We start from the raw sequence: 26,038 nt of genomic DNA on the forward strand, positions 1-26,038 counted from the left end.
AAGAGATGGGTTGCTGTGAGTGGAATACAGATTCTAGCTTTGGCGACACATTTGGATCTGCAGCCACGCTTTGGGTGCCTATGGCTGGTGTGCAAGTCCACTTATGCAAATATTCATCATGCTGACAGTTTGTACATTAAAGCTATATTTGTCATCTAACAGTGACTCTAAATATACAGCAAATTATCTTGGATTTTCTCCATGTGCAGCAGATGCTAAATTGATATGTAGGGTGTCATTATGCATGACATAAATTTTTGCTTTCTGAAAATAGCATAGAATATGTGTATGGTAATTTATTTGTGTGGGAATCTGGACTTTTTTTCTGAGTGTTCAGCAGTATTATTAGAAAGTACAAAGACAAGCAACCAAGGGTAACACACTGGAAAAGATAGATCTTTATTTCTCTCTGTTGTAACAGTACAAAGTTAACTATTGCAATTACAATTTGACTCAAACTGTACATTCTATCTAGTAATAAAACACACAAAATTAGATATGTATGAACACCAACCCCTGTATTGATATACTGTACAAAGCTTCTGAGAGCAGGTGCAGATTACTGTAAGGCAACTGTTACCATGGCAGCTTTGTGGCTGAAGACCCTTTTCCTGCTGCACACCAGGGACGGCTCTGTCCACCAGACGTAACCTCAAAGGAGTCACGGACAATCCGGATAGCTACAACGACCCGCCGTCTCTAATGCACGTTGATGGAAATTTATTCAGTCGTTAACATTTCAGAGGATCTAAAATGAGAGTCCATACATGTGCGTGTGTGTTCTGTTGGGTGACACTTTACCCACCTGACCTCCATGTGCCCTGCGTGACACAGTATGCAATGTCCACATTACTAACTCTAACCCTGTTGATGAGGGTCACACCAGAACCCCTTTGGGGGGATGAATGTACAGACATACAACTGAAAAGGTACTTACACAACAAATACTCCCAGTGTTCCTTATTTTTATTAGATCATTTAAATTACATTTTAAAAAAAAATTTAAAAAAAGATGTATGAACTCTGTACTGGGTAAATGGTCGATTTGGTCAACTGAAATAAACCTTTTTGGATTTTGGAGCGGTTTGCATTGTCAAACATCCCACCTCTTCCAGAAGTTCGGGGAATGATGAAGTCATTAGGGAGCACACATGTGGCCATGTTGCCAGGTTTATGTATGACTGACATACTGTATCATTCCACCCCAAAACTCCATTCATGAGCAGCACAGTCCACACAGCACTCTACGCCAGGCCTTCTCTGCTCTCCAGCATTCACGCCTCCTCTGAAACAATTAAATACCTTTGCCAGCAGCTTTTAAACCCCCTTTGCCTCCTGTGCTGTTTCCTCGTGGTGAGGACCCATATTAATCTGAGGCCCATATTAATCTGAAGTGGGTTACCATTCCTCAACACGGTAACTTGGTAAAAGGGTTCCAAAGGATTGGGGAAAGTTACAAATATTCAGACTGTGTTAATGACTGCCAAAGTACAAGGAGGACTTTGGGTCCACAATCTTCGCATTATTGCTGGTGGTGAGGCGGATTTGAATCAGAGCCAGAACTGGGAACAGCCCTTCAGTTAGTCAGCAGGCACCCAGATACTGCACTCGTACCAGATGGGACGGCGCTAAGGAGCTCAAAGACAGCAGATGCTATTGTAGTGATATCTCTAAATAGTTACTATTGCAGCCCATGTAAAACATTTCTGCCACAATTCATTTAGCTTGGTTCTGCTGTGATACACCTGACTAGCTTCTTATCCACATAAGTATCAATGTGCCATTGGTCATGTGACATGCCAATGCAATGGCCCTGCCTGCCTGCGGTCAACATGTGAATGAACCTAGTCGTGGATAGGAGCTGTTAACATCATCCCAGCAGCTGCTTGCCAGTGGACATCTGAGGGTGACATGTGGCTCTCCTAAATATCTTCTGCACCCCACTGGTTCTGTTGTCTGTCACATGGAAACGCAGTAGACATTTCTGTCAGAAACGTGTCAGGCCCCAAAAAAGCCTGGAAGAAAAAGCTGTGATCTCACCTTCAAGTGCTGTGAACATCAGACATGCCGCAGGTTCTCCCTGATATGATAAGCTCGGCAACCATTATGTGTTTCATGGTGGCATAAGTGGTTCACGGCCCACCTGTTCTGCAGTAAATAACTACTGCCTTTTAACCCGGACCATGGATGCTGGTGACTGGAAGAACCACCAGCTGCCCAGAGTCTCAGGTTTTCTTGTTAAACACTGCCAGCGTTTCCTTCACCCTTAGAAAGTTCCCCCGTCCACGATGGGTACCCCAAGCTCACGGCCACAGTCTCACTTGGCAATGCCTCTCTGCAGAGGAGCGCTCCATTCCTTAGAGTTGGGCCCACAGTTACCCTTGATGCTGATTCGTCTCTGGGCAGCAAGCGCCAGGGGTACATTCATTAAAACTGACAGCCTGGGCGAGATCAGTGAGTGGACTTCAGAAGAAAGCTGCCCCAGGATGCCAAGCACTCACTTCTGCTTGTTGAGCAGGACTCTTAAATTACCAGGGATGTCTTCATCTATTTCTCTGTGTCTCACTTTTATTCTCTCTGAGCTTAGGTTTCATAGCCGAAAAATAAATCCGGGTTGTTTCACGGATGTTTTCTACTGACACACTCATTTTGTTTTGCTACTTTTTCAACAGCAAAAAACCTCAACCTCAGTGAGTAAATGTTTACCGTCACATCCAAACACACTTTTCTTACAAGACGGCAACGGCAACACAGACAACATTTAGCACAATTTCTCTTCGGCTATCCGACACTATAACGACCCTTTTGGTCGAAACCCTCAGCACATTTTACTCTAGCACAGGTTTGTAAAAGAAATAATCCTTATATTTATAAGAGGCTATAAAAAGCAAGTCTTTGGGAGACAAATGCCAGAACAGACGCACCTCCACGGTCTAAAATGTTTTTTTTTGTTCCAAAGTACACAAATAACTAAAATAAGGTGGGACTTTTAAAAGTTTACTTTGATTTTGTGATTTAGTTTATCATGTTATTCTCTGACCTCTCCCCCAAGACCTATTGATATCAATATAACTGGGGCTAATACTTCAGTTTACAAACTTAGACTCACTAGTGCAAATGACACGGACAGCTGAAGAACTATGGCTGGGGGGGTGGGGTTACTTTGTGAGTCCTCCAGTCTTCTTTGCCCAACTTCCCATGTCCTCCTATGGGTTTCTATGTGTCAGTCCCATTGAATTAGTGTCAGAAGTGGTCCAAGTTCACTAGGTGCACTGCAGGCCCTGACCACTAGAAGGCCCTGATACAGACTAGATTGAGTGGATGGAGGGGTGATTATAAGCTGTGCAGAAGTAGGTGGACCAACTATGCTGTTCTTCTTGTTCTTGTCCTTAACTTCATTCTTCTCAAAATGACCTTTTTTCTGAAAAAAAAACAATCACAGAAGTCACATCATTGCGTAGTTTTTGTTTGTACTCAAAGCCACCTGCAATTTATACAGCTGCAGATCTCACAGGAAATCAAACCCGTAACCTCAGCATGTTTAACCACCATGCAGCCACTGCTCTTGATGTGGCTGATGTGGTCCTTCTCTTTCGTGTGGTTTGCAGTTTCTCTAGCATCTTGCTTTCGCAGGCAGGCTGGCTGCTATAGGCTGTGTCTCCGTGTCTGCACACAGATGTTGCCTAGACAGCGGGAGATCTTTGGACTGTTATGGGGCCCATCACCACTCCTCCTCCAGACAGTCATACCCAGCCACTCCAACCTCAATTCCCCAGGAAATACACCCCCGAGAAGCCTGGGGATCTTTCTCATATAGGGACAAGTTTCTTCCTGTTTCTTCATGAGAAAAGGACAATGTGAAGCACCTGGTTGACACGTGGCCCCTGGCAGATACTGTGTAATTACTCTCAGCAAAGGGAAACCTTGTGTTAATAATCAAGAAATGGCATCTTATGGATCTGGGGCAGTCCGGTAATTTAAAAGAACCACAAGCTCCTGCATGTCCTGTATCAAAAAAAGGCATTACAGCATTCTGCAGTGAGTTATAATACAGATATAATGAGCTATAAGTAAATTAAGCACATGGAAACTAAAAGTATTAGTCTTCCATATATCATTTTTTAAACCTTCCCCATCATAGGTGATAATAAAAATGTAAACAAACATACAATTAAATCAATACCTAAGTATTTTTATTTTTTTTCTCGATCTAACAGCAAGCATTTAAAGAGATAGACAGTGGCTTAAAAGCAGTGAATTGAATGCATCAAACTTAATGCAGTGCTTTAAACACAGTCTACTGAAAGAAGTAAAGTGAAGAAGAGTGATTAAGGACCTCTTGAGTAGCTGGAAGTGAATGGAAGAACAAAAATTTTTAACCCACAGTGGGCTGTCAATCAGTTGCTATTTTAATTCACTTCCTGTTTGTTATATGATTGCTTCCCACAGGGATAAGCAAACTAGTGACAATGCATGGCAGTAAAACTAACTGGCACAGCATGTTTTTGAACATGAGAAGAAGCAGCAGGAGACTAGATTCTAATAGAAAATGGTGAAAAAGCAAATGGATTAATAACAGACTGTTTTAGAGACAACTGCTACTGATGTTTAACTAACTGCATGTTTTTCCATGCTTTAATGTAAATAATAAAACAGTATTAAATGATACATAATTCTGTGCATGCAAATGTTATTAGTTAAGAGCTATGTTGTAGAAATTCTCTGAGCTCTCTACAACAATGAGCTCGATAAGAGATTATGAAGCATGGATGATGGATGGAATATAATGTTTTGTAAGATGCTTGTGTTTGGAAAGAATATGTTAAAAGATAAGTTCTGAGAAAATTGTACAGGAAAATGTTAATATGTGAGCGGTAGGTCATTAGTAAAATAACATTTCAGATAATATGAAAGAGATCAGTGAATAAATATTTCTCTACACTGTAAATGGCATATGAAAGTCACTTGAGTACAGTATAAACAGATGCCAGAGAAAACACAAAGCAGCTTGTGTGTTTCTGTCTGAAAGCCTTTCCCTGCAGCCTTGTAACACACTTGAAAAATATTTCAGCTGTGAAATATGTTTACTGAGGAGTCTAGTCCTTCTTTTAAGAACCGGAACACTTTTGGCTAAACTCATCTAGCAAAAGGCCATTGAAGAGAGCTATGATCTCATTTACAATTTGGAGAGGGAAAGTGAAGTTTGACTGTGACATGGACCAAACAGGTTGTTTTGGGTGACAGGTGCAGTGTCATGGGCCCTGATCTGTGACCCATCTGATCATACACAGGTGGCAGTGCTGGATGAATACTGAGCCAGAATTGGAGTGTCTATCACCCCTAGCTGCCCAATATGAAGCCTGTGCTTCCATGCATCAGCGATGCATACTTAGAGCTGCCTAATATTTGCTCAGTTCTTTGGCAGAAAGGTCAAGCCCACCCACTCAGAGCCAGCACCACACATATTATCTATGTCACACTGACCGTTTAACCTGCTTGCCACAAGCTCTCAGTCACAACCTCTCAGTCAAAAGTAGTTACTGATTGCAACCTGGAAATTCAATCTGGTCAGTATGAGCAGAATATTAAGATAATAATAACAAGTCTGTATCATTCAAATTTCCGTAGAAAAAGTCCACTGAATGATCTTCAAAGGTTTCTCTGACTAAGTAATGGATGCTATTGCTTGTTAATGATAAATAACTACCACTGTATTCCCTTGTTAAATTATTCAGTACAGAATATTATAGTGCCAGGCGGATGGAGGCGTCATGGGAGCAGAGAAGGACAAGGAGACTTGCTTGCCAGGGAAAACAAGCTCTTTTTTAGCAGTCCTTAACAGGACTATAACAGGCACCCAATGAGCACCGAAACAAATACACACAGTCGAAACACAAAGTTGTCAGATGCTGAAGGTGCACAAACGGTGGGAGATCTACACAAGCTAAGTACACGCAAGGATCGGACGGTAAACACCAAGATACAGGCAAACACATGCGCAACAATAGGAAAATGCAACAATTAACAACAACCATAAAACAAGGGCTATGTACAATTACAGACAGAGGCTATTTACAATTGTATATGGGGCATTCTAGGACATTCACCCCGCCGGTGCTGCAATATGTTTAAATGGCAAGACAGAATTTTAGAAATATCTACGTTTATTTAGTTATAAGGATTGCTTGACTATAGGATACCACCGATATTCCAATATAAATACAAGTAGGCAGGGGTGGATTTTGCATGGGTAGCAAGAGACTGGCATGGAAATGCTAAAGGAAAATTTGAGGGGAAAAACACAAAAGCAAAGGAAAAACTGTACTCTTTCAGGTGTACAGGTATAGTTTGTTTATGCCACATTTATTGCTTAAGTTTAATTCTGACCAACTGTCTGTAGAGTCAATAGCTACAGACCTCCAAACTTCGTGTGGCCTTCAGATTAGCTGAAGAACAGTATGTAGAGAACTTCATGGAATGGGATTCCATGGCCGATCAGCTGCATGCAAGCCTTACATCACCAAGTGCAATACAAAGCGTCGGATGCAATGGTGTAAAGCACACTGCCACTGGACTCTTGAACAGTGGAGATGTGTTCTCTGGAGTGACAAATCATGCTTCCCTGACTGGCAATCTGAAGGACGAGTCTGGGTTTGGCAATTGCCAGGAGAACAGTACTTGCCTGACTGTATTGTGTCAAGTGAAAGTTTGGTGGAGGAGGGATTTTGGTGTGGGGTTGTTTTGCAGGGGTTGGGCTTGGCCCCTTAGTTCCATTGAAAGGAACTATTAATGCTGCAGCATTCAAAGCCATTTTGGACAATTTCATGTTCCCAACTTTGTAGGAACAATTTGGGGATGGCCCCTTCCTGTTCCAATATGAATGTGCACCAGTGCACAAAGCAAGGTCCATAAGGATAGGGTTGAGCGAGTCTAGTGTGGAGGAACTTGACTGGCCTGCAGTGCCCTGACCTCAACCCGATAGAACACCTTTGGGATGAATTAGAGCAGAGACTGCAAGCCAGGCCTTCTCGTCCAACATCAGTGCCCGACCTCACAAATGCTCTCCAGGATGAATGGTCAAAAATTCCCACAAACATACTTCTAAACCTTGTGGACAGCCTTCCCAGAAGAATTGAAGCTGTTATAGATGTTAAGGGTGGGCCAACTCCATATTATATATGGAGTTGGCCCACCCTTATATATATTTTATATATATATATATATATATATATATATATATATATATATATATATATATATATATATATATATATATCGCCCAACCCTATAGAGGATGCAGAGAAACAACATAATTAACTAATTCATACTTTATTGATTCCTGTAAACTATGTTTACATGATAAGAATGTAATTTTTTAACGTTACCTGTCTCACTGACAGGTTTGCAGCTAATGGACGGGAAGGGGAGAGGAGGCTAAAGTAGAATAGACCATAATTTCCTGGAGGGCTAGCCGACACAGTACTCTGAGCTCAGGAGATTATGTTTGACATCCTTTAAGTCAGGAAAACTCTTCTGAAACTTAAATATTAATTATGTTGAGTTTGATTTATATAATAATTACCTCACTTAAAACTGGGGTGCCAGCTGTGCCACCATGTAGATCTGCCACTGCAGGTAAGGACTGTAGCCAGAATAAGCAGGCCATTTCCCTCTTTGGGATGTAGATGTGAATACATATAACCATCAAACACTGGTGTCAAACCCAAGGATTCTGGTTCCTACAGTATGAAGACACTTGAGGAGACGATGCAAAATTTCGAGTCCGTTGAAAAGAATTATACATGGCACTCTGGTAAATGAGTGGGCCTGTTCTAACCACTTTTCTACCAAAACTTGAAAATGAGACAAGCAACTCAGTGTCAAAATCTGATGGTGACTAACGAGTGATTATCATCTTTGCCGAGGAAGTGGCCTTAGGCTACACACAGAGCAAGATAACAAAAAATTCTGAATTGCTTTTCAGTTCAGCCTTCTTCTTGAATTGAATGCAAAGATATCAGTGTATGTAAACATTTACACAGTATGCAGCATTTATATATCATAATGAAATCTTTTGCTACAAAAGGATGATCAATATCACCCTTCTCCAGCCCCATCAGCAAGTTTAGTGCTGGTTGTTTGACCGTACAGTATATTGTTTGTTCATGATGTTACATTTTTCTTATGTATAAAAAGTTGTAAGTGCTCTGCTTGCTGCTGCCATGTGTGTGGGGGGCTACAGTTTGATATTATTGTTTATCCTGAATTTTTTAATTAAAATGTTTCATTTGTTATTTATATGGTGCCCAGGCCTACAAGACTTGTATCCAAACAATGTCATGTTTTGAAGTAGGACAGAGAATAATATTGAAAGATGTAATAACTTCAGGTGAGATGGTTATGTTTGAAGAATGGCAAGTCCAGAGGGATTTTACAGAGAGCAGCAGTGTGACATGCAACAAAGCACAAATTAATTTGAGAATTTGGTGCTGCCCTTTCCCAGACATCAGTGGGACGAGTCCATCAGATCTGATGTGTGTGGGATTAGGAACAAGCACTTGTGGAAACTGGAAACCCGAGTGACTGGGCAAGAGTCTTCATGCTCAGCAATAAAGCCTATGGGAGTTGCAGCTCTGGTATAATTAAAGCAATGTAGTGTTGATTAATATAACACAAGTCCTGGGATCTGTAATACAACATGGGGGGGGGGCACATTGGTCTGTGTTATTCTGGGGTTTAGTCATGACAACTTGTGTATTTTAAACTATTTAAACTCTCATTTTAAATGATTACTTCACACCTCTTCACTAGTAGATTGAAAATACTACCGATGGACAGCAAACTTTGAGCTCAATCAGATTGTAATTTCATCTAAGTTCAGTAAACTAAATGCAAAACTGTTCCAAGATAAATCGAATGGAAAGGTGAGTGAAATAAAACCCATGTTAAAAGATCAATTCATCTTTCATTACTACTTATGCAGTAGGTGAGACTGGAGCCTTGCCCAGGAAGCACAGAGCAGTGAATACTACTGTATGGACAGAACACCAATCCATCTCGGGACACAGTTACTGCACTTAACTGTATGCTTGTTAACTGTGCGAGGAAAGCCGGGTACCAATCAGAAATATGCACAGGCAGAGAACATGAAAACCATAGGCACCCAACGGAAACACACACACACACACATACAGAGAGAGAGAGAGAGAGAGAGAGAGAGAGAACAGTAGAAATATACTATATGTTATGATTTTTCAAAACTGGCAACAAATATTACAGTTTTTCTCAATTGCTTTGGCACATTTCATGAAACATACTTAACAAGACTATAAGACCATTTCTCAAAACACTTCATACATATAGCACAACACTATGGTTTAACTGTAAAAGCCTGTAACTTACCCAAAACGATTAACTCATGGCTCAAAAGCAAATAATAACACCAATGAATTAGTCAATGCCATCATATTGAAAAGTAAAATCAGCATCGTTTTAACCATGAGTCAAAATGCTTAGATATATTGTCAATATGTCAGTGTAAGTATGCTCCTGAACTCCACAATTCTGAATGACAGTCGGTTCCCACTTTCCTCATTGTCACTGATCGATCATTCTTCTTTAGCAAACTGATACTTATTTATGTCAAAGACACCCGTTTCAACTTTGCTAAGCTCCATATTACAGTGTGTACAGTTCACTGTTGAAAGAAAGCACTTGCAAGTATTTTTACAGATCTCAAGACACTGTACAGTAGCAAACAAAAAAGCCACACGGCTTTCAGTCAAAAATAGCAAAACGGCAATACAGCAACAACACAGTTTTACAAAACCATTTACATATATGTACTAAAACATTTGGAAATTTGTGTGAAACAATGAGAAATTATGTTTTGCTGTTCAGAAGTGACATTATGGTGTGTGGATTACACTTGTTGTTTTGCAAATGTTCATTGCCATTTGAGAAATGTTCCAAAGCAATCGAGAAAAGCTGTAAAATGATAGATCTGACAGATCTCCAACTTATTTTTATCAGTGAAAACTGAAAGAGAAACAAAGTTTAAGAACAGATGGCCTTAAATAATCCTTCCATGATGTTATGTTGCTATTCTTAGTGAAAGATTCTCTCTTTAAAAAGCAGGCATAGTAACATGGCCATAATTTGTCATACTACAGTGCATAATCACTACATTATTGTAGCGTATCTCTGAAGGCATGTGATCTTGTTTTGCCCATTAACATGTCTATTATTTTTAAGCATTACAAATAACATGAAATAAAAATATTAAAAAAACAGCCCCCTAGTCATCAAAAATCCAAAATGTAAATATGAAAAAGAATGTTGTCAGATTTTGAATTTTTTTGTAATATAAAACAGATGTTGAGGTATAGTCAGTTTTGATATCTAACCTTACATTATGTTTTTGGCTTCAGGCTCTTAAAAGCGATTGGAGACGATTCTGGGCTTTACTAAATTTTGGTGTGAAGGACAATTGGTGAGTATGACAGTTTCTTCTCCTTCTTTTCATACTGCTTGTCAAGATACAAGAACTTCATTTTTGTAATAGCTGCATACAGTATGCTATTAAAGTTTACTCTTTATAGTTAACTTTTTTATTGATATTTGCTGTGACTATATATTTTCCATGATATGACACATTCTCTAAAAAAATCTATCCATCCACCCATCCATTCATACATCCATCCGTCCGTCCATCCATCCATCCATGACAAACTTGAAACTTTTACAAAGGAAAACACAGCAAAATCAATAAATTTCAGCTGACTTGTCCAGCTCTATCACAAAGGCTTTAGCTAATTTTTGCATTTCTCTTTGGACTCTATGCATTTATAAGCATTTTTCAATCCCTTTGATTTTAGGCTTATTGTTATGTTCTTATTAGGTTATGTACATGAGTTAGCCACATGTGCTGTGTGTTTTTGTTTTCAGGATATTCTGGGCTGCTCAGATATGTCATAATTTTATATGTAAATGTCAGACAGTCTTGATATCTCCTTTATGAGGAAAAGCTACTTGCGCCTATATATATATTATGGCAGGAAATATTTAATCATCTTTGATATACACTCACCTAAAGGATTATTAGGAACACCATACTAATACGGTGTTTGACCCCCTTTCGCCTTCAGAACTGCCTTAATTCTACGTGGCATTGATTCAACAAGGTGCTGAAAGCATTCTTTAGAAATGTTGGCCCATATTGATAGGATAGCATCTTGCAGTTGATGGAGATTTGTGGGATGCACATCCAGGGCACGAAGCTCCCGTTCCACCACATCCCAAAGATGCTCTATTGGGTTGAGATCCCGGTGACTGTGAACTCATTGTCATGTTCAAGAAACCAATTTGAAATGATTCGAGCTTTGTGACATGGTGCATTATCCTGCTGGAAGTAGCCATCAGAGAATGGGTACATGGTGGTCATAAAGGGATGGACATGGTCAGAAACAATGCTCAGGTAGGCCGTGGCATTTAAACTATACCCAATTGGCACTAAGGGGCCTAAAGTGTGCCAAGAAAACATCCCCCACACCATTACAGCATTGGAGTTCAGGAGATTGTCTTGACCAGGACCACACCCCTAAATGCATTGAAGCAACTGCCATGTGATTGGTTGATTAGATAATTGCATTAATGAGAAATTGAACAGGTGTTCCTAATAATCCTTTAGGTGAGTGTATATATAATGTATTATTTTATAACATCTGAAAGAAACTGAAATTGAAAACCATTGCTTAGTTTATGATCCACTGGATAAACACGGACATAACAGACGGTTTTAGAGTCCAGTGCTGAATGTTTATCAGTATCATTTTTGTGTCTATTGTATATACCCTGTGACACGCTCCGGGGCAAGCGAGCCGGAAAGCAGGCGAGATCAGCCGGAGCAGCGGGCTGGACAGAATGATGAATCTCTCACATAAGCTCAGCGCTACTGGGGAGGGTCTCCCCATGGAAGAAGAAGTCATCCATTGGACGAACCTCCTCGAACTACAGGAGGATCCAGTGGCCCGTCGGTTGATCGACAGGTGTTGGGATTTCCTGCACAGGAGGTTCCACACCGGTGAGCAGCAGCAGCTAGTTGAGGTAGGCAGAAACCTACTGCTGCAGAGGGAGAGAGCGGCAGTTTGGCTGGCCCCCCTGGTGTATGCCGACTGGGAACCGCCCCCCGGCTCACCACCTACCTTCATCCCGGTCTTAAGCAAGGCGGCAAAGGCTCCAGCCGCCCAGCGAAAGACAACTTTCCCCAAGCGCACGACTGAGCTTAACGCGGCTTCTGCCACTCAAACCTCCAGCTCCGGAAGGAAGCGGCGAAAGCCGCGCCGAGTGCAGCATGAGGGAGAGTCAGTGCTCTACCTAGGTGCCTGCTCCCTAATGCCCGCGTGGGAGGGCGCCTTTCTTACCGGTGAGCCCCATGACGAGGAGGAGCTACCTCCTTTGGAGGCTGGTGATTACCGGCCAGAGCGCTTTCCTGGAAGAGGGATCAGCGCCGTAAAAGAAGCAAGTCCACGGGTCCCTAAAGCCCTTAAAGGGGCAGCACTTGCTCGGCCGGCGTCCATCCGGGCTCCCACTCCGGACCTGCCTGCAGCACCGCCTGCTGCTGCTTCTGCCGCTCTGCCCGTGGCACCGCCTGCTGCTGCTGCCGCTGCCTCTCTGCCCACGGCACCGCCTGCTGCTGCTGCTGCTGCTCTGGCCGCAGCAACCCCTGCTGCAGCGGCCGTCGCCGCTACGCCCGAGGTGCGCGCAGAGGCGCCCCCTGCTGGCCGCACGCCCGAGGTGCGCGCAGAGGCGCCCCCTGCTGGTCGCACGCCCGTGGTGTGCGCCGAGGCGCCCCCTGCTGGCCATGTGACTGCAGCACCCGCCAAGGCGCCCCCTGCAGGCCACGTGACTGCGGCGCCCGCAGAGGCGCCCCCTGCTGGTCGCACGCCCGTGGTGTGCGCCGAGGCGCCCCCTGCTGGCCATGTGACTGCAGCACCCGCCAAGGCGCCCCCTGCAGGCCACGTGACTGCGGCGCCCGCCGAGGCGCCCCCTGCTGGCCACACGCCCGCCGGCCCTGCCTGAGGCCGCCGCTCTGCCCGCTCTGCACGCGGTCCAGCCCGGCTCTCCTGTCTTGCCCGTCCAGGCCGGCTCTTCCGTCCAGCCCGGCTCTTCCGTCCAGCTCAGCTCTTCTGTCCAGCCCGCTGCTCCGGCTGCACCGCCTGCCGCCACGCCTGCAGCCTCATCAGAGGCCCTGCCTCTAGTTCCCCCAGCCTTCATCCCTGTCCCCGAGGAGGTCCCAAACTGTTGGACTACCGCTCCTTCCTCCAGGGAGGAGGAAGGACTTGAATGGGATCCCTTGGGGATCGCCCTGTGGACTCCCTCTCCCTCGCGAGACCGATGCCCCTCGGGACCCCGTCTTTCAGTGTCCCATAAGGGACGGGGCCACAGGCGTCGGGCCCGGTTCCCGCCCGCCCTGCCCCCTGGCTCGCCCTCGCCCGCCTTGGCTGGGGTTTCGGGGTCGCCTGCGGGTCCTCCGGCTCGGGGTCGGCGGTCGCCTTCGGGTCCCCCCCTGGTGCCTTGGTGCTGGTCCTCGGCGTCGCCTCCGGTTCCATGTCGGTTGCCTCCGGACCCCCTTGCTTTGGCGGAGCGTCGGACGGCGCCTTCGCCGGCTCTGGCTGCGCCGTCGCCTGCCGCGGCTTCCCCCTCCTGCCTGCCTTCGCCGCTGTTCCCTCCTGCTCCCTCCGTGTCCCCTCCGTCTCTCCCTCGTACCGTTCCCTCGGTCCCAGTGTGGTCCCCTCCTGCTCCCTCCTCCCTCTCCCCTGTGGCCCCTCCGGCCGCTGCCCATCACCCGCCTGGGCTCCCTCGGGCTCCCTTTTGTCCCCCTTCCATTCCTGTCTGGTCTCCCCTGTCTGCTCCTCCTCCTTTCGTCCCGCCTGTGTTTGCTCCTCGTCCCTCTGTCACTCCTCTGTTCACTCCTGGCCCCTTCGTGTCACCTGTGGGTGTTCCCTCCATGTCGACCCTTTTCTGTCTGCCTGTCGGTGTTCCCCGTCCTTTGTCAGGTCTTGTCGTTTTTCTGGTCCCTGTTCCTGTTCTGTGTCTCTGTCCTATTTCCGGTGTCCCGTTGATGTTTTGCTTTTGTTTTCCAGGTTTTGGGCCCCTCGTCTCGTCCGTCGCCTCCCTTCGGGCGCGCCCCGTGTGCGCGCCTTTGGGGGGGGGTTATGTCACGTTCAGCTCCGAACGATCCTCGTGTGTGCCACGCCCCCTCATTACCTCATGTCGACTCCTGATTGTCATCACTTGTTACCTATTCCTTTTGCCTTGTCTCATGTATTTAGTCCGAGTCTCAGTCAGTCTTCCCCAGATTCGTCATTGTTAATGTCCATGCCTGTCTCTCCTTTCGTTGCTATTAAACCTCGTTTACCCGAATCTCCGGCTGATCTCGCTTGCTTTCTGGCTCGCTTGCCCCGGAGCATGACACCCTGTGATTGGTAAAGTCAAATTTGGGAATGAACTGAGTCGGAATTTTAGCCTTAAACGACAAACCAATGCTGTAGCATGTCATTGTAGTTACATGTGGGAGGTGTTCCAGTTATGCAATGGTTGCATACAATTTCAACTGTTTTGACAGAGCTTGACATCAAACATACATATACACAACTTTTGTGAAAAAATATTAAGAAAACATTGAATAATTATCTTCTTAAACAGACTGCTGCATTTTCTTATTTTCTCTAGTAGAACTACTGCCATTTTTGAATGCTTTTCTATCCCTTTATTTACAGGCTTGTAGTAAATTAATTATAAAATAAATATTTTTCCCCAGAAAGGTAGCAAATATGCGATTTGTTTTCCATCTAACGTGACTAATATCAATGTTTTTTGCATCATTAGAGGTGCATTTTGGTGGAACGTGTTTAAAATACATACCTCATTGTGCACAGGATTACTCTGGAATACTTTAGTACACAACGTTGCAGCTTGGACGATCGGATCGAGTAAATTCTCTCAATTCCAATGATATGTGATTCAAATCTGTGCAATATATCTATCCAATATTACGAGCTTGGGATTAATGAGTGTAAAAATCAACGCATTTTGCGTTTCTCGGGTGCTAAGGGTTAACTGGTCTGTGACCACGTTGCTAAATACCAACCAGCTGATGGGTCTGAAAGAGGAATAGAGTTCAGCTCATTCTCTTCGCTCGCTCTTACCCACATCAATGTCCACTATAAATATCAGATTGTCTGCGGTAGGCATTCATGTTCAGCTGTGATGATTTTCCTTGTCCATGTCTGTTCTACTGTGAAAGTTCTCATTTTTGGACAGATTCCATTCATACTCGAGTCTCAGTGACTGGCATCCAAATGTTGCAGCAGCACGGATGGTTTCACACATTCGCTTTCCAAGACATGCACGGTTTCACTCAAAGTGAAGTCATGCTTCAGGTTTCCTCACGATGTTTTTATGATTACCCTTCTGCTGGGAGCCTGCAGTTTCCTGTTTGATACTTTGGGTCCCTTACGGGGGTCAGTTGTCAAGTCACTCTGTTACCAATTATTATTTTTCTCACTATTAGCTGTGATATTATAAATCATTAAAAATGATCTGTTAACCCTTGTTCATGTACTCAGACTTGGTGGTAACGCCCTTCATGTACTCATAATAGAGTGGTAATACTCTCTGGCAGGTTTGTGCAGAGGGAGGGGCTTGGGGGTGCCTGGGCACCTGTCCCTTAAGCCAAAATTATTAACAGTGCCTGCCTTTATAGGTACAGAGCTCCGCTGGCAAGGGTAAGATGAGCACCGTCTGTAGGGCCTTTGAATTAGCAAAACACCTTTGAGCACCTGGCTCTCAAAAAGTCTCTGCATGGCCCTGCCCTCCGCATACAGTGAACATATTGATCCCTATTTCATTTTTAGGGCATGGTTTGGTGGGCTTGACTGTGGACTCACCAGGCTGTGGAAGTTTGCTGAGCCAACAGCGTGGGGCTCTGGGCTTCCCCTCTCAGGCCAAGCTTGGAGCGTGTTGCCTGAGCCTGGGCCTGGTCCTCCCGCCGGGTGGGGCTGCTCCACTGGCGCCTGGCCTGCTTCAGCCAGCGGCCACCCAGCCCCCACTTCTCCAGGTAGACTCGGCACAGCTCGTAGTTCATGGCTGAATAGTAGAGGAAGTCCAGGGCCAGGAGGATCATGACAAAGAAGCCGTAGACCCAGACTCCGATGAGGGCGCTGTAGTTACTGCACAGACAGGGTAAACGTCATATTAAAACCAATTTCTATTAAAGTCAGTACATATTGTCCATTACATCAATGGAGAAATTCATAAAACTATGCAAGAATGTAGATGAAAGATTGCAGAAACTGAGTTCCAAAATGGACTTATAGTGGACTGTTGATATCGTAATCATATTTCATTGTTTTTCTGTGCTCTTAGAAATTGTACTAATGGTCTCCTGATTATATAATGTTGCTCAGAGCAATATCAAAAGCTTCATTTATATACTTAATAGACCCTTAATAAACCCTTATCCATCCGTCCATCCATCCATTTTCTGTAACCACTTGTCCTATTCAGGTTCGTGGAGGTTCCAGGGACTATAATAAGACTCATTTTAGGGGAACATCCATCTAAAATCTTTTAATATGAAATTAAGGCAGGGTATTTAATCTACTGTGGCTAAATGACAAACAATTGCAGTAACAACTGAAAAAGTACAATATTCCTTAATAGCCCTTTACCTGGATGTGATGAAAACTTAAAAAGCAGCCAGTGGTTTTAGCAGGAAAGGAGAGATTCTCAGCTCAAATTGGTTTCTGAGCCTGTCCAATCAACCAAAGTATAAAGAAAACCCACAAACCCCACAGAAAAACAGTGGAGAAAAACACACTGACTGAGCATATCGTGGCCTTGAAGCAGTAAAACTGATTAAGTATCAATTCAATCATCAACTCTTGTCTACATTGAAGTCAGAAGTTATACATGCCTATATTTGACGTATAAAATGTAGCTTAGAAATGTTCTGGGTTGATCACCCCTGTTGTATCAGAATAGGTGCATCTCCAGTGTACGGCTGAATGGGCTGGAAAATGCATCCTCAGGCGAACTGCCAGGAAGCCCCATGTCTTCACAAAAATGGAAGCAGAGCCCTGGTCAGTGTTCCACATCAGTGGTAAATAACCTTTTAAAATCCCACAGAACAGAGCACTTTGTTCCTGCTGGTTATTTGTTTTGTAGCCAGTAGCATTTACATGTACAATACAGATATCATAAAGACACACAGTTATTTAAATATAAAAAAGCCTCACTTTGTTTGCCCCCCCTCTTTAAACAGAATAACTGATGGGTAAGAAAATATCCATCTTGTAAGGAGTGCAGTATGATCACTTCCCCAGAATTGCTGACTTATTTTGTGTTTGCTGCAACATAAGCAAATTGCAGTTATTGCTGATCATTTTCTAGCTGTATTGCTACTATTATGACTGTTTGAATATTCTAAACTTTTACAAACTTTCTATTGATAAGTACACTGTAAATTCTGTAAATGTGATTAGTGATCTATTATAGGTTTGTTTATTTTGTTTATTTAGTGAACACCCATATCATTTGCACTCTCCATTCCGGCTGTCGACCATCATGTATAAAGGGCACATTCTGAACTCATTCAGGGCCTCAGGGTGGCATCAGTGACAATTACAGAGACAGACTGAAGCCTCATTAGCAACGGATGGCCAGCAGATCATTGTGAGCATGAAATCAGAGCTGGCGTGGGGTTGGTGACATCAGGACAGACTGTGCATTAAACATATTCCCCATCTTCAGCCACCCTTCCAATTGAACTTGATCTTATTTTTCTATTTTTTCTCCTAGCCCAGATCACTTTTAAAGACCTGTATGGCCGTGTCTGGCCAGAGAAGAAGAGTATTGCATTCTGTGTAATACTTCCCTTGACATTTTTTGCACTGGTACTGTTTGTTGTTGTTTATTATGTATTGTTACTGTCTGTTAATATTTAAATGTCTTTTTACTGGGTTAATGTGTGTATAGTGCTACTGGAAACCTGCAGTTTCCATCCATCCATCCATCCATCTATCTATCCATCTATCTATCTATCTATCTATCTATCTATCTATCTATCTATCTATCTATCTATCATCTTCATCAGAAGCATCTGTATTCCCCTTTGCCTCAGCATTTTCACTGGCACGTCACCCTGCTTCAGTGGAAGAAAGCACCTTCTCGCATGTCTCTCAAGTGTCCACTGGCTGCCTGTCCTCAGTCAGCAGTACAGTAGGAACAGCCTTTCGCCAGCTTCAGACTCTTTGATCACTATTTGTACACGTACACATCAAAAGACAAAGTGAGCTCTCCATGTTCATTGCAGCTGGAAAAATAGTCTAATTGAACGGTATTGTGTGGAGGCCAGGAGTCTGAAGCATGATGTGCCTTTTAAGGAGCTTTAGGGAATAAAAAGTTAATGCTTTGAAGACACGGGTGTTTGTGCACATGTGTGTGTGCTGTGTGAGAGACCAGGAGTGGGAAGGAGAGAAAGAGTTAATGGGAAGCAGTGAGCTTTTTTTCCAGCGTGTCTTTGGCATGAACAAGGGCAGAACAGCTCAGAAATGCAGATGATTACCGAATCTGGCTCTCCGTCTGTTTTTTTTTGCACACTTTGCAGCACTTTATTCTTAAAAACTGTAAGAACAAGCAGTACTCATGCTCTCTGTCACCCAGAAATAGCCCTCTTATTTCCAGACAAAGGGCTGCACTTTTGGTGTGTGTGTACATACTTCCTTCTCTATGGTGCTCTCAGAATGGTCCAAGGCATGTTGAGGAAACAGTAACTTGACAAGACAGGTGGACCAACTAAAGCTGTTTCACTGAGCTTTGCTGCTATAGATAGCAGACAGTGTGATTCACTTCAGTTTATTCTGCTGCCTCCTTCTCCTTCTCATACCGACGTGTGCATCACCAAGAACACAGTAATAAACAAACCCTCACTGTTTCCACTGCATTATGCTGTCAAAAATTAACTTCTGTTTACCTTTTTCCCTCAACACTTATCTAGTACAGCTTCTCAGTGATCCTGAAGCCAGGACAGTAGGCAGAGTATTACCTGGACAGGATGCCAGTCCATCGCAGGGCATGAACATGCACAGTAATTTAGAGACACTAATAAATACAGTACTATGCAAAAATCTTAGGCAGGGAAAGGAAATGATTTTTAAATGATCTTCATGTTGGTATGAAACTATGACATTATGTCTGTCAAAATGTATCAGCTTAGCCATTTCAAAACCTCTCCTAGATTCACTACAGTATTTTTCCGTACCATTCAATTCACCAATGTATTTTTTGATTCAACCACTACCCTACCGTATTTATCTATTTAATACCTCATTTAGTTATTTGACTAATTAATTTAATTAATTAATTGAGCTGGTGTTGAAATTTAATGAATATGTGGAATGGCTGGGGTGCCGCTGAGAAGAGGTTTGGGAACAAGATATCCAACAAGATATCAGTGACTATTCTGTGAACAGAACAAATTTTAGTCAATTTTGATTTTGGTACTATTAATTTGCGTGTATTCTAATTTGAAATTATGTTTATTTTATGAGCAAATATACACTGTCTACCAAGATAAACAGCTTTAAATATTTTCTTTGACTAGGACTTTTGCACAGTACTGTACCTGTATGCTGTGAGAGGAAACCAGAGTATTGAGAAGAAACCCAAACAAAGGATAACAGGCAAATTCCGTAGACATAGCCTTGGAAGGGACTGAACCCAAAACTACACTCTGAGCCACTGTGCTGCCCCCTGTTGTTATCATAAACATATTTTACATATGACCAAAAAAAAAAACAAAACAGTAATGGTAGCAATAAAAATATTAAATATGGTGTTTCTTTTCCTAATTTTCACCCTTTTCATATGCTTTAAATAATGTGGGATACTAATTCGCCATCACAAATGAGGACTGTAAAGAGCAGGACTTACTTGTGAGAGAAGCCATCAGGATGCAATGTCATGTTGACCTGCATGACATGCTGAAACTCTGTCTCATTGCAACAGTACTTAAATGCCGTGTTATTGTGGTGGCAGCAGAACATATAGGTCTTGTTGTCGGACAGGCGGGGGCAGTGGAAGCCAAAGTGGTAGCGCCCCTTGTGGTCAGAGTAAGGTTCACACACCCGGAAGTGTGCCGAGTAGGCTGTGAGGGACAAATGGATTAAGATGGAAGTTGTTAGAAACACCAAACAGACCACATGACACAGCTAAATAATATCCTGAATATGATATTAAAAAAACCGATGGCAAAGGCCAAGAACTTAATTCTTCCGAAGACCTTCATATCAAAACTGAAATATTTTAATCCAGCACAATAATTAAAAACTCAACATATTTCATATTTATTTCTCTAGTCCAGGGGTCAGCAACCTGCGGCTCGCAAGCCACATGCGATTCTCTGAGCATGAGGCTGCAGCTCTTCTCAGAACGAGAGATGCATTCACATTTTCATGTCTTAACATATTATGATATTACTTTCGTAAATATAAATACTTTATTTATGGGTTAACATTATTATTTTTGATTTAGATATTTCTTTAGCTATATGTGAATGAGGCAGTATGTCGCATACTTCTGTGATGTCTCAACTGCATAATTTACATCTTCCACAAAGTCATTCTCTACGACGAGATTACATCTCCGGTCAAATTGTATGTTTTCTGGAGTTTTATTCTGTGTCCGAGATTGGATGTAGACTTAAAAGTTTATTGGGATTCCTAATTCTTTCATATACTTTTCGTAGTAGCTAAATCCTCACAACGCCTTCCTAGGTCTGTGTAAAATTATAATATTTTCTCCAATTTACATATTATAGCCAGCTGATTTCGAAGTGGTGATTTTTGCACAGCTCAGTCAGCACAGTTACAGTAGTGAAGTGGAGAGTGAAGGGCAGACAATGCAGAGCCAAACAAACTTTACTCAGAAAGAAGGGGTGAGGGTGAAGACTATTGCAACAGAACTGAACGATATTGTGATATTAGTCACCTTTGCGCTGTTTCGTATCCGAGTGATTTAAATCTGAGAGCTCCCCCCCCCCTTAATTGTTTTTCTTTATTTTTTGTAAGTACTTGAAGTTTTATTTTTGTTTTAAATGCCTGTATATACCGACATCGCATTAAAAATCGTATCTCAAACCCTCTTCTCTGTCAATTGCAGCTCTTTGTAAGTCTTTGGTCAGACATTTAAGATAAAATGGCTCTTTGCTTTAAAAAGGTTGCCGACCTATGCTCTAGTCAATCAAACATGATATCCTAAAGAATAATGTCCAAATATAAATTGAAAGCAAAATAAGCTGCTAACGGCAACCAAAGGCCACTAAGGAGCCCTTGAGATCCGCTGAGATTCTCCTCAGCCAGAATATCGCAGCATTTCAGCCACAAGTCCAGTCCATCCCCCACCTGATTGCAGCGTTCACATGGTTAAACACTTGGCATAGTCATCCTGGAGGTGGAGGCCAAAGAAGGTCAGCCTGCAGGCCTGCCCTCAGCCTGGCACAAACAGACCCATCTCACCTATTTTGCACTAGCTTTTGTGTGGCTGCCATCTTGCCGTTGCTTCTTGGCCCTTAGAACAACCCAATTCCATCAAAATTACCATACAAATATTATCAAAAGCGAACAATATTTTTCAAACACAAATTGCACAAATTGTAGAAAAAAAGCATGGTAGTTAATGAAACCCAGCTGGTTTTATTTGGATGATTTTTACGCAAGAAAAATAAACTGGACCATCTTCAGGTTTGGGAATCTGAAGCAGCTCAGTTCAGCAGCTTCAGTGTGAGCTGCTGTGTTTCCCTTTGCACTTCTGAGAGCCAATAAAGATGTTTTGATCAATGCTGTGCTTTTCCTGCCTATAACTGTGCATCCTATTTTCTGCTGTATAAAAAGCCTGTCCGACCCAGATTGTAGACGTCCCACAGCCTTGTACAACTGCCTTAGGCATCACTGAATGCATAATCTTAAAAGAATGAACTGAAAACTGTGTATACTTAAACTGAAACTGATGCTTTCAACCCATCATTAAACCTAACACTGCTACATTAGTTTAAAATCAGTTTATGCTGCACTTATGTAATTATCAAGATCTTTAAACTGCATTGCACTTCAGAGAATCGTTCATAAACATTTACCATAATTTACAAAAAGATCTTTTTTCCTGGACAAAAAACTTGGAGGCTTTGATTTGTGGAATGTCATATGATCCAAAAACATACATTTTGCAAAATGAAAGCACAGCAGGAAAGTAATTTTACCTGTCAGAGAATTAGTTTGGGAAGAGAGTCTAAAAGCTTTCATGCTCCTGCCTGTTTCATGTCTTACCACTGTGCCTCAGATAACAAAGTATTTAAAACACCACAAAGTTTCCTAACTGTGTGCAAACGGTGTAATAACAGATCAAGGAAATAGCAGAGGGAGACATGCACTGTAATCCAATTGTCTTGTGATGGCAAACAGAAAATTACACCATTAAGGATGAAAGAATTTCCATCCGGATGTTTATAAAATTGAATTTGATTCCTGTATTCCTCATAAGCGACAGATGGACCCAGTCTAGTTAAATTACAGGGAGGAATTATCTTTTGTTTGTCTTGTCCGTCACAGTAGGATTTCTTTTCCACCAGCCTTCTTCGTGAGACTAAGTAAACAAGTTCACTTACACTACTACAAAGAAGAAGAAAAAACAGAACAAAGAAAAGTTACACGGTGGTGCTGATGCATACTGTAATTGGGGAAGTTAATAAAAAATGACAGTAATGTATACAGAGATATCACTAGGCTGGTGCAATTGATTTGCAAATTTCTGTTAGGTTAAGATACATATTCACTGCATTGTATTTGATTTAAGACACTAAATTCCTTACCCTGTTACCTGATATATAAAATGTCCCCAGGTACAGAAAATTGCATTTTATTCTTCATGTGCCCTTTACCTTAGTTATTTTTCTATACTATTCAGCAGATCTAGTTCTTTTTAGCTTAATATTGCCTCTAAGCTATATTAGTTTAATGCATTAAAATACCCTGCCGACCTTGGGCAGGATAAGTGGTTGGAAGACAGATGGTTGGATATAAAATATGTGAAACAGAATGAAAATATAAACCCCATTATTCATCAGCTGTTTAAAAACGCTCAAGGAAAAGGCAGTATGGTAAACTGGATAGTGAATTTTTTTTTTTTCTGGAGATGCGATCAATGTGCAATTCGTAGGAGACTCACTTCATTTCTGTAAGCAAAATAAATAAATAAATACATAAAAAAGATGCTGTGAAAACAGTCTTTAATGGTCATTTATCCAGATGAGGTTGTCAGTGTTTTGTGTCTCCACATTGAGGCTATATGCAGTGGGGTTTCCAGAAATTCTCCCCATTCTCTCATCTTCCAAGTAACAATGAACGAACCTGATGAGTCTATATTCACCCAATTAGGTAAACTGTGTGATCTTTCCGGAAACCAACCAAAAAAAGCCATCATCCTGCAAGCGGCGCAAAGAGGAGATGCTCATTTGCATGTAGGCCTAATAGAAGAAGGCTATTTGCATACAGATGAGTGCTAGCTGGGATTTAGTGAGGCAAAGTATTGGTCTGCTTTTGGACATCTGAACCTATGAGGAAGCCAGTCTAAGGAATGGGTCTCTGGTATTTGTCTGAGCAAATACCGAAGTGGCAAGCAGGAAGAAATGGATATACATAAGAGTGAACAGGCAAATAGTGACACATTCTATAACTATTGAAAATATTTCCCCAATGTAGCTTTATAAATTCATGGATTATTTGAGCAAGAGATCAATGTGGAACTTGATATAATCCATCCATCAATGTCCAGGATGGAGCTGGGCAAGGGACACCCTGAATAACATGCTAGTAAATTATAGAGTACCCACTCACAATCTACAGGTAAACTCACTGGACCACGAACAGAAACTGAAATGAACACAGGGATACTACACATAGGAAGTGAACTCACAGTCAACCACTAAACCTCCACCATATTGCCTCAGATATCTGGAGGGTTAAGAGTGAAACAACAAATTATATTAGAGTGCCAACCAAAAAACTCCCCCATCATCGCAATACTTGTGTAACCACAATTCCCGGCAGCTGAAAGCTGTTTCTATGGGTATCCAGCCCTTTCGTGAAAAGATGATAAAAATGTTTCACAAATATTTCCTCTGACTCATGCTAATCTAAAAAAAAGCGCACAATTGTCTAAAATGTAAAAACAAGTCAGAAAGGTCTGAATGAAAAGAAATTAGATTTGACAGATCAGAAGCGAGGGCTGGATAGACAGCGCCTCCAGTTAACAAGCCGGTGCCAGGGCAGGAGGCGGAGGAGTGAGGAGCACAGCTGAGAGGAGGCTCAGTGTGAACCTCCTGTTTACATTCATTCCCCTTAGAGTGCTGGTTTACTGTTTACCTGATCCATTTGGGTTAAGTACCTCACTCTGGGGTACCGCACAAACTAACAGACAATCATCAGATTATGAAAACAAAAGACGTTGTGGACAAAAGCATCTGATAAATAAATATATTTAAAATAAATGTATAAATGTTATGAGTATAATTGCTATGCTGCCTATCATCTAGTGCAGTTAAAATTCATTCATAAAGCCTTAATATTCATTCATAAAACTAACACTTTTAAAATAGTTTCCATTAGACCATTCTATAAACATTAAACCTTCTATTTTGATTGCATGCAGAATACATAAATAAATCAGTACTTAGGCTTTCATGGTTTTTTATCTGGCTTCTTCTGTTTTTCCAGGCTCTAAGAAACAGAATAATTCTTATTTTAAAGGACTCTGCACTCTGAAAATGCTAAAACGAATATTTATGAAATCATAATTAAACCTTAGAAGTCCTCTCTTGTAAGGTAATTTTACCTCAGTTAGATTTTAATACTGTCTTTCAATAGAACCCAGAGTAGTGATGATATTTTACTAATTACTAGGCTAATTACGGCAATTGCTTGTCTAAATTAGTGTAAATGTTTACTCATGCACACCTGGATATTTTAGGCCTAATAATGACAATATTGAGATTGTTGAAACCCAATCTGAGTTGACATCATTATGAATAGCAGTCTTTAAATTACTAGTAAATCAATTTAACTGGTTGGATTTTATCTGTAAGTTAAGTTGTTTGTAAGCTGTTATTTCAGAAACACTACTGGTGTGGTAAGCATCAAACAAGGATGAATTACGTATATTGTTATATTTAATATTGAATTTGATAGTGAAAATCCTGCTAAGATAATAGTTATCATCATAGTTATCATCCTCATCTTCATCTTCTTCACACCCCTTTTCATAGTGAGCATTGCTGTGCTTAATAGTTTAGTGATCCCCCACTCCAGTCAAGGACAACAATGTGGATGCAAAATTTGGTACAATTTGGTGTGTAGCCATGATAGCAATTCTATATTTTGTATTGGTACAGAAAGCATTATTTAATGTTAAGCAGCTGGAACTGCTTGGAAAGGGCATCACTGTGACATCACAAGATACTGATGCGAACGTTCTACAAAGCACTTCCCTACTTCCCTAGCACATCACATCATTTTAGTTTAAAATTCAACCCCAGGGTAAAATGCATGCTAAAACCATCATACATTACATTTACAATTGAAGAGTTACACATTCATATCTAATAAGCTATTTGAATTGTATTTTAATTGACTTCACAATTTTATATTATGAAGTTCCATTTTTAACTAGAAAAGGCAAATAATTTGTTCCCTAGTACAGATGGTTTTACTTCTAAATTGATTGTGCATTGTGAAATGTATTTTGAACCAATGTGATATCCAACAATTGTATTGATTAATGTTCCGCAATTTAAATGAAACAGTCAAATCATATGTTCCCTGGTACATGATTTTAGCTTAATATTAAACTAGCTTAAAAATGAACCCTGAAGTTAACCAGTGGAAGAGCAGAGCACAAGACCTTTTACTATATTCAAAACCTGAAG

General features: G+C 41.9%; 1 protein-coding gene across 8 annotated transcripts in view; it reads right to left on the reverse strand.

Moving 5' to 3' along the window:
- Positions 1-378: 378 nt before the first annotated feature.
- Positions 379-26,038, reverse strand: part of LOC111834162 (protein shisa-like-1a) — a 61,670-nt gene continuing 36,010 nt past the window's right edge. For 6 of the 8 annotated variants that reach the window (XM_072710283.1, XM_072710281.1, XM_072710279.1 and 3 more), the window contains 2 exons: positions 19,996-20,209; positions 15,947-16,232 (listed from right to left, as the gene is read on the reverse strand). In XM_072710283.1, coding sequence (XP_072566384.1) covers positions 15,947-16,232; positions 19,996-20,209 — 500 coding nt within the window. Of the gene's footprint in view, positions 3,422-15,946; positions 16,233-19,995; positions 20,210-22,318; positions 22,377-26,038 lie in introns of those variants that run through there. The other 2 variants (XM_072710284.1, XM_023793144.2) reach the window with 2 other exon arrangements.

The sequence above is a fragment of the Paramormyrops kingsleyae genome, chromosome 3 (assembly GCF_048594095.1).
Source record: "Paramormyrops kingsleyae isolate MSU_618 chromosome 3, PKINGS_0.4, whole genome shotgun sequence".
Lineage (NCBI taxonomy): Eukaryota > Metazoa > Chordata > Actinopteri > Osteoglossiformes > Mormyridae > Paramormyrops > Paramormyrops kingsleyae.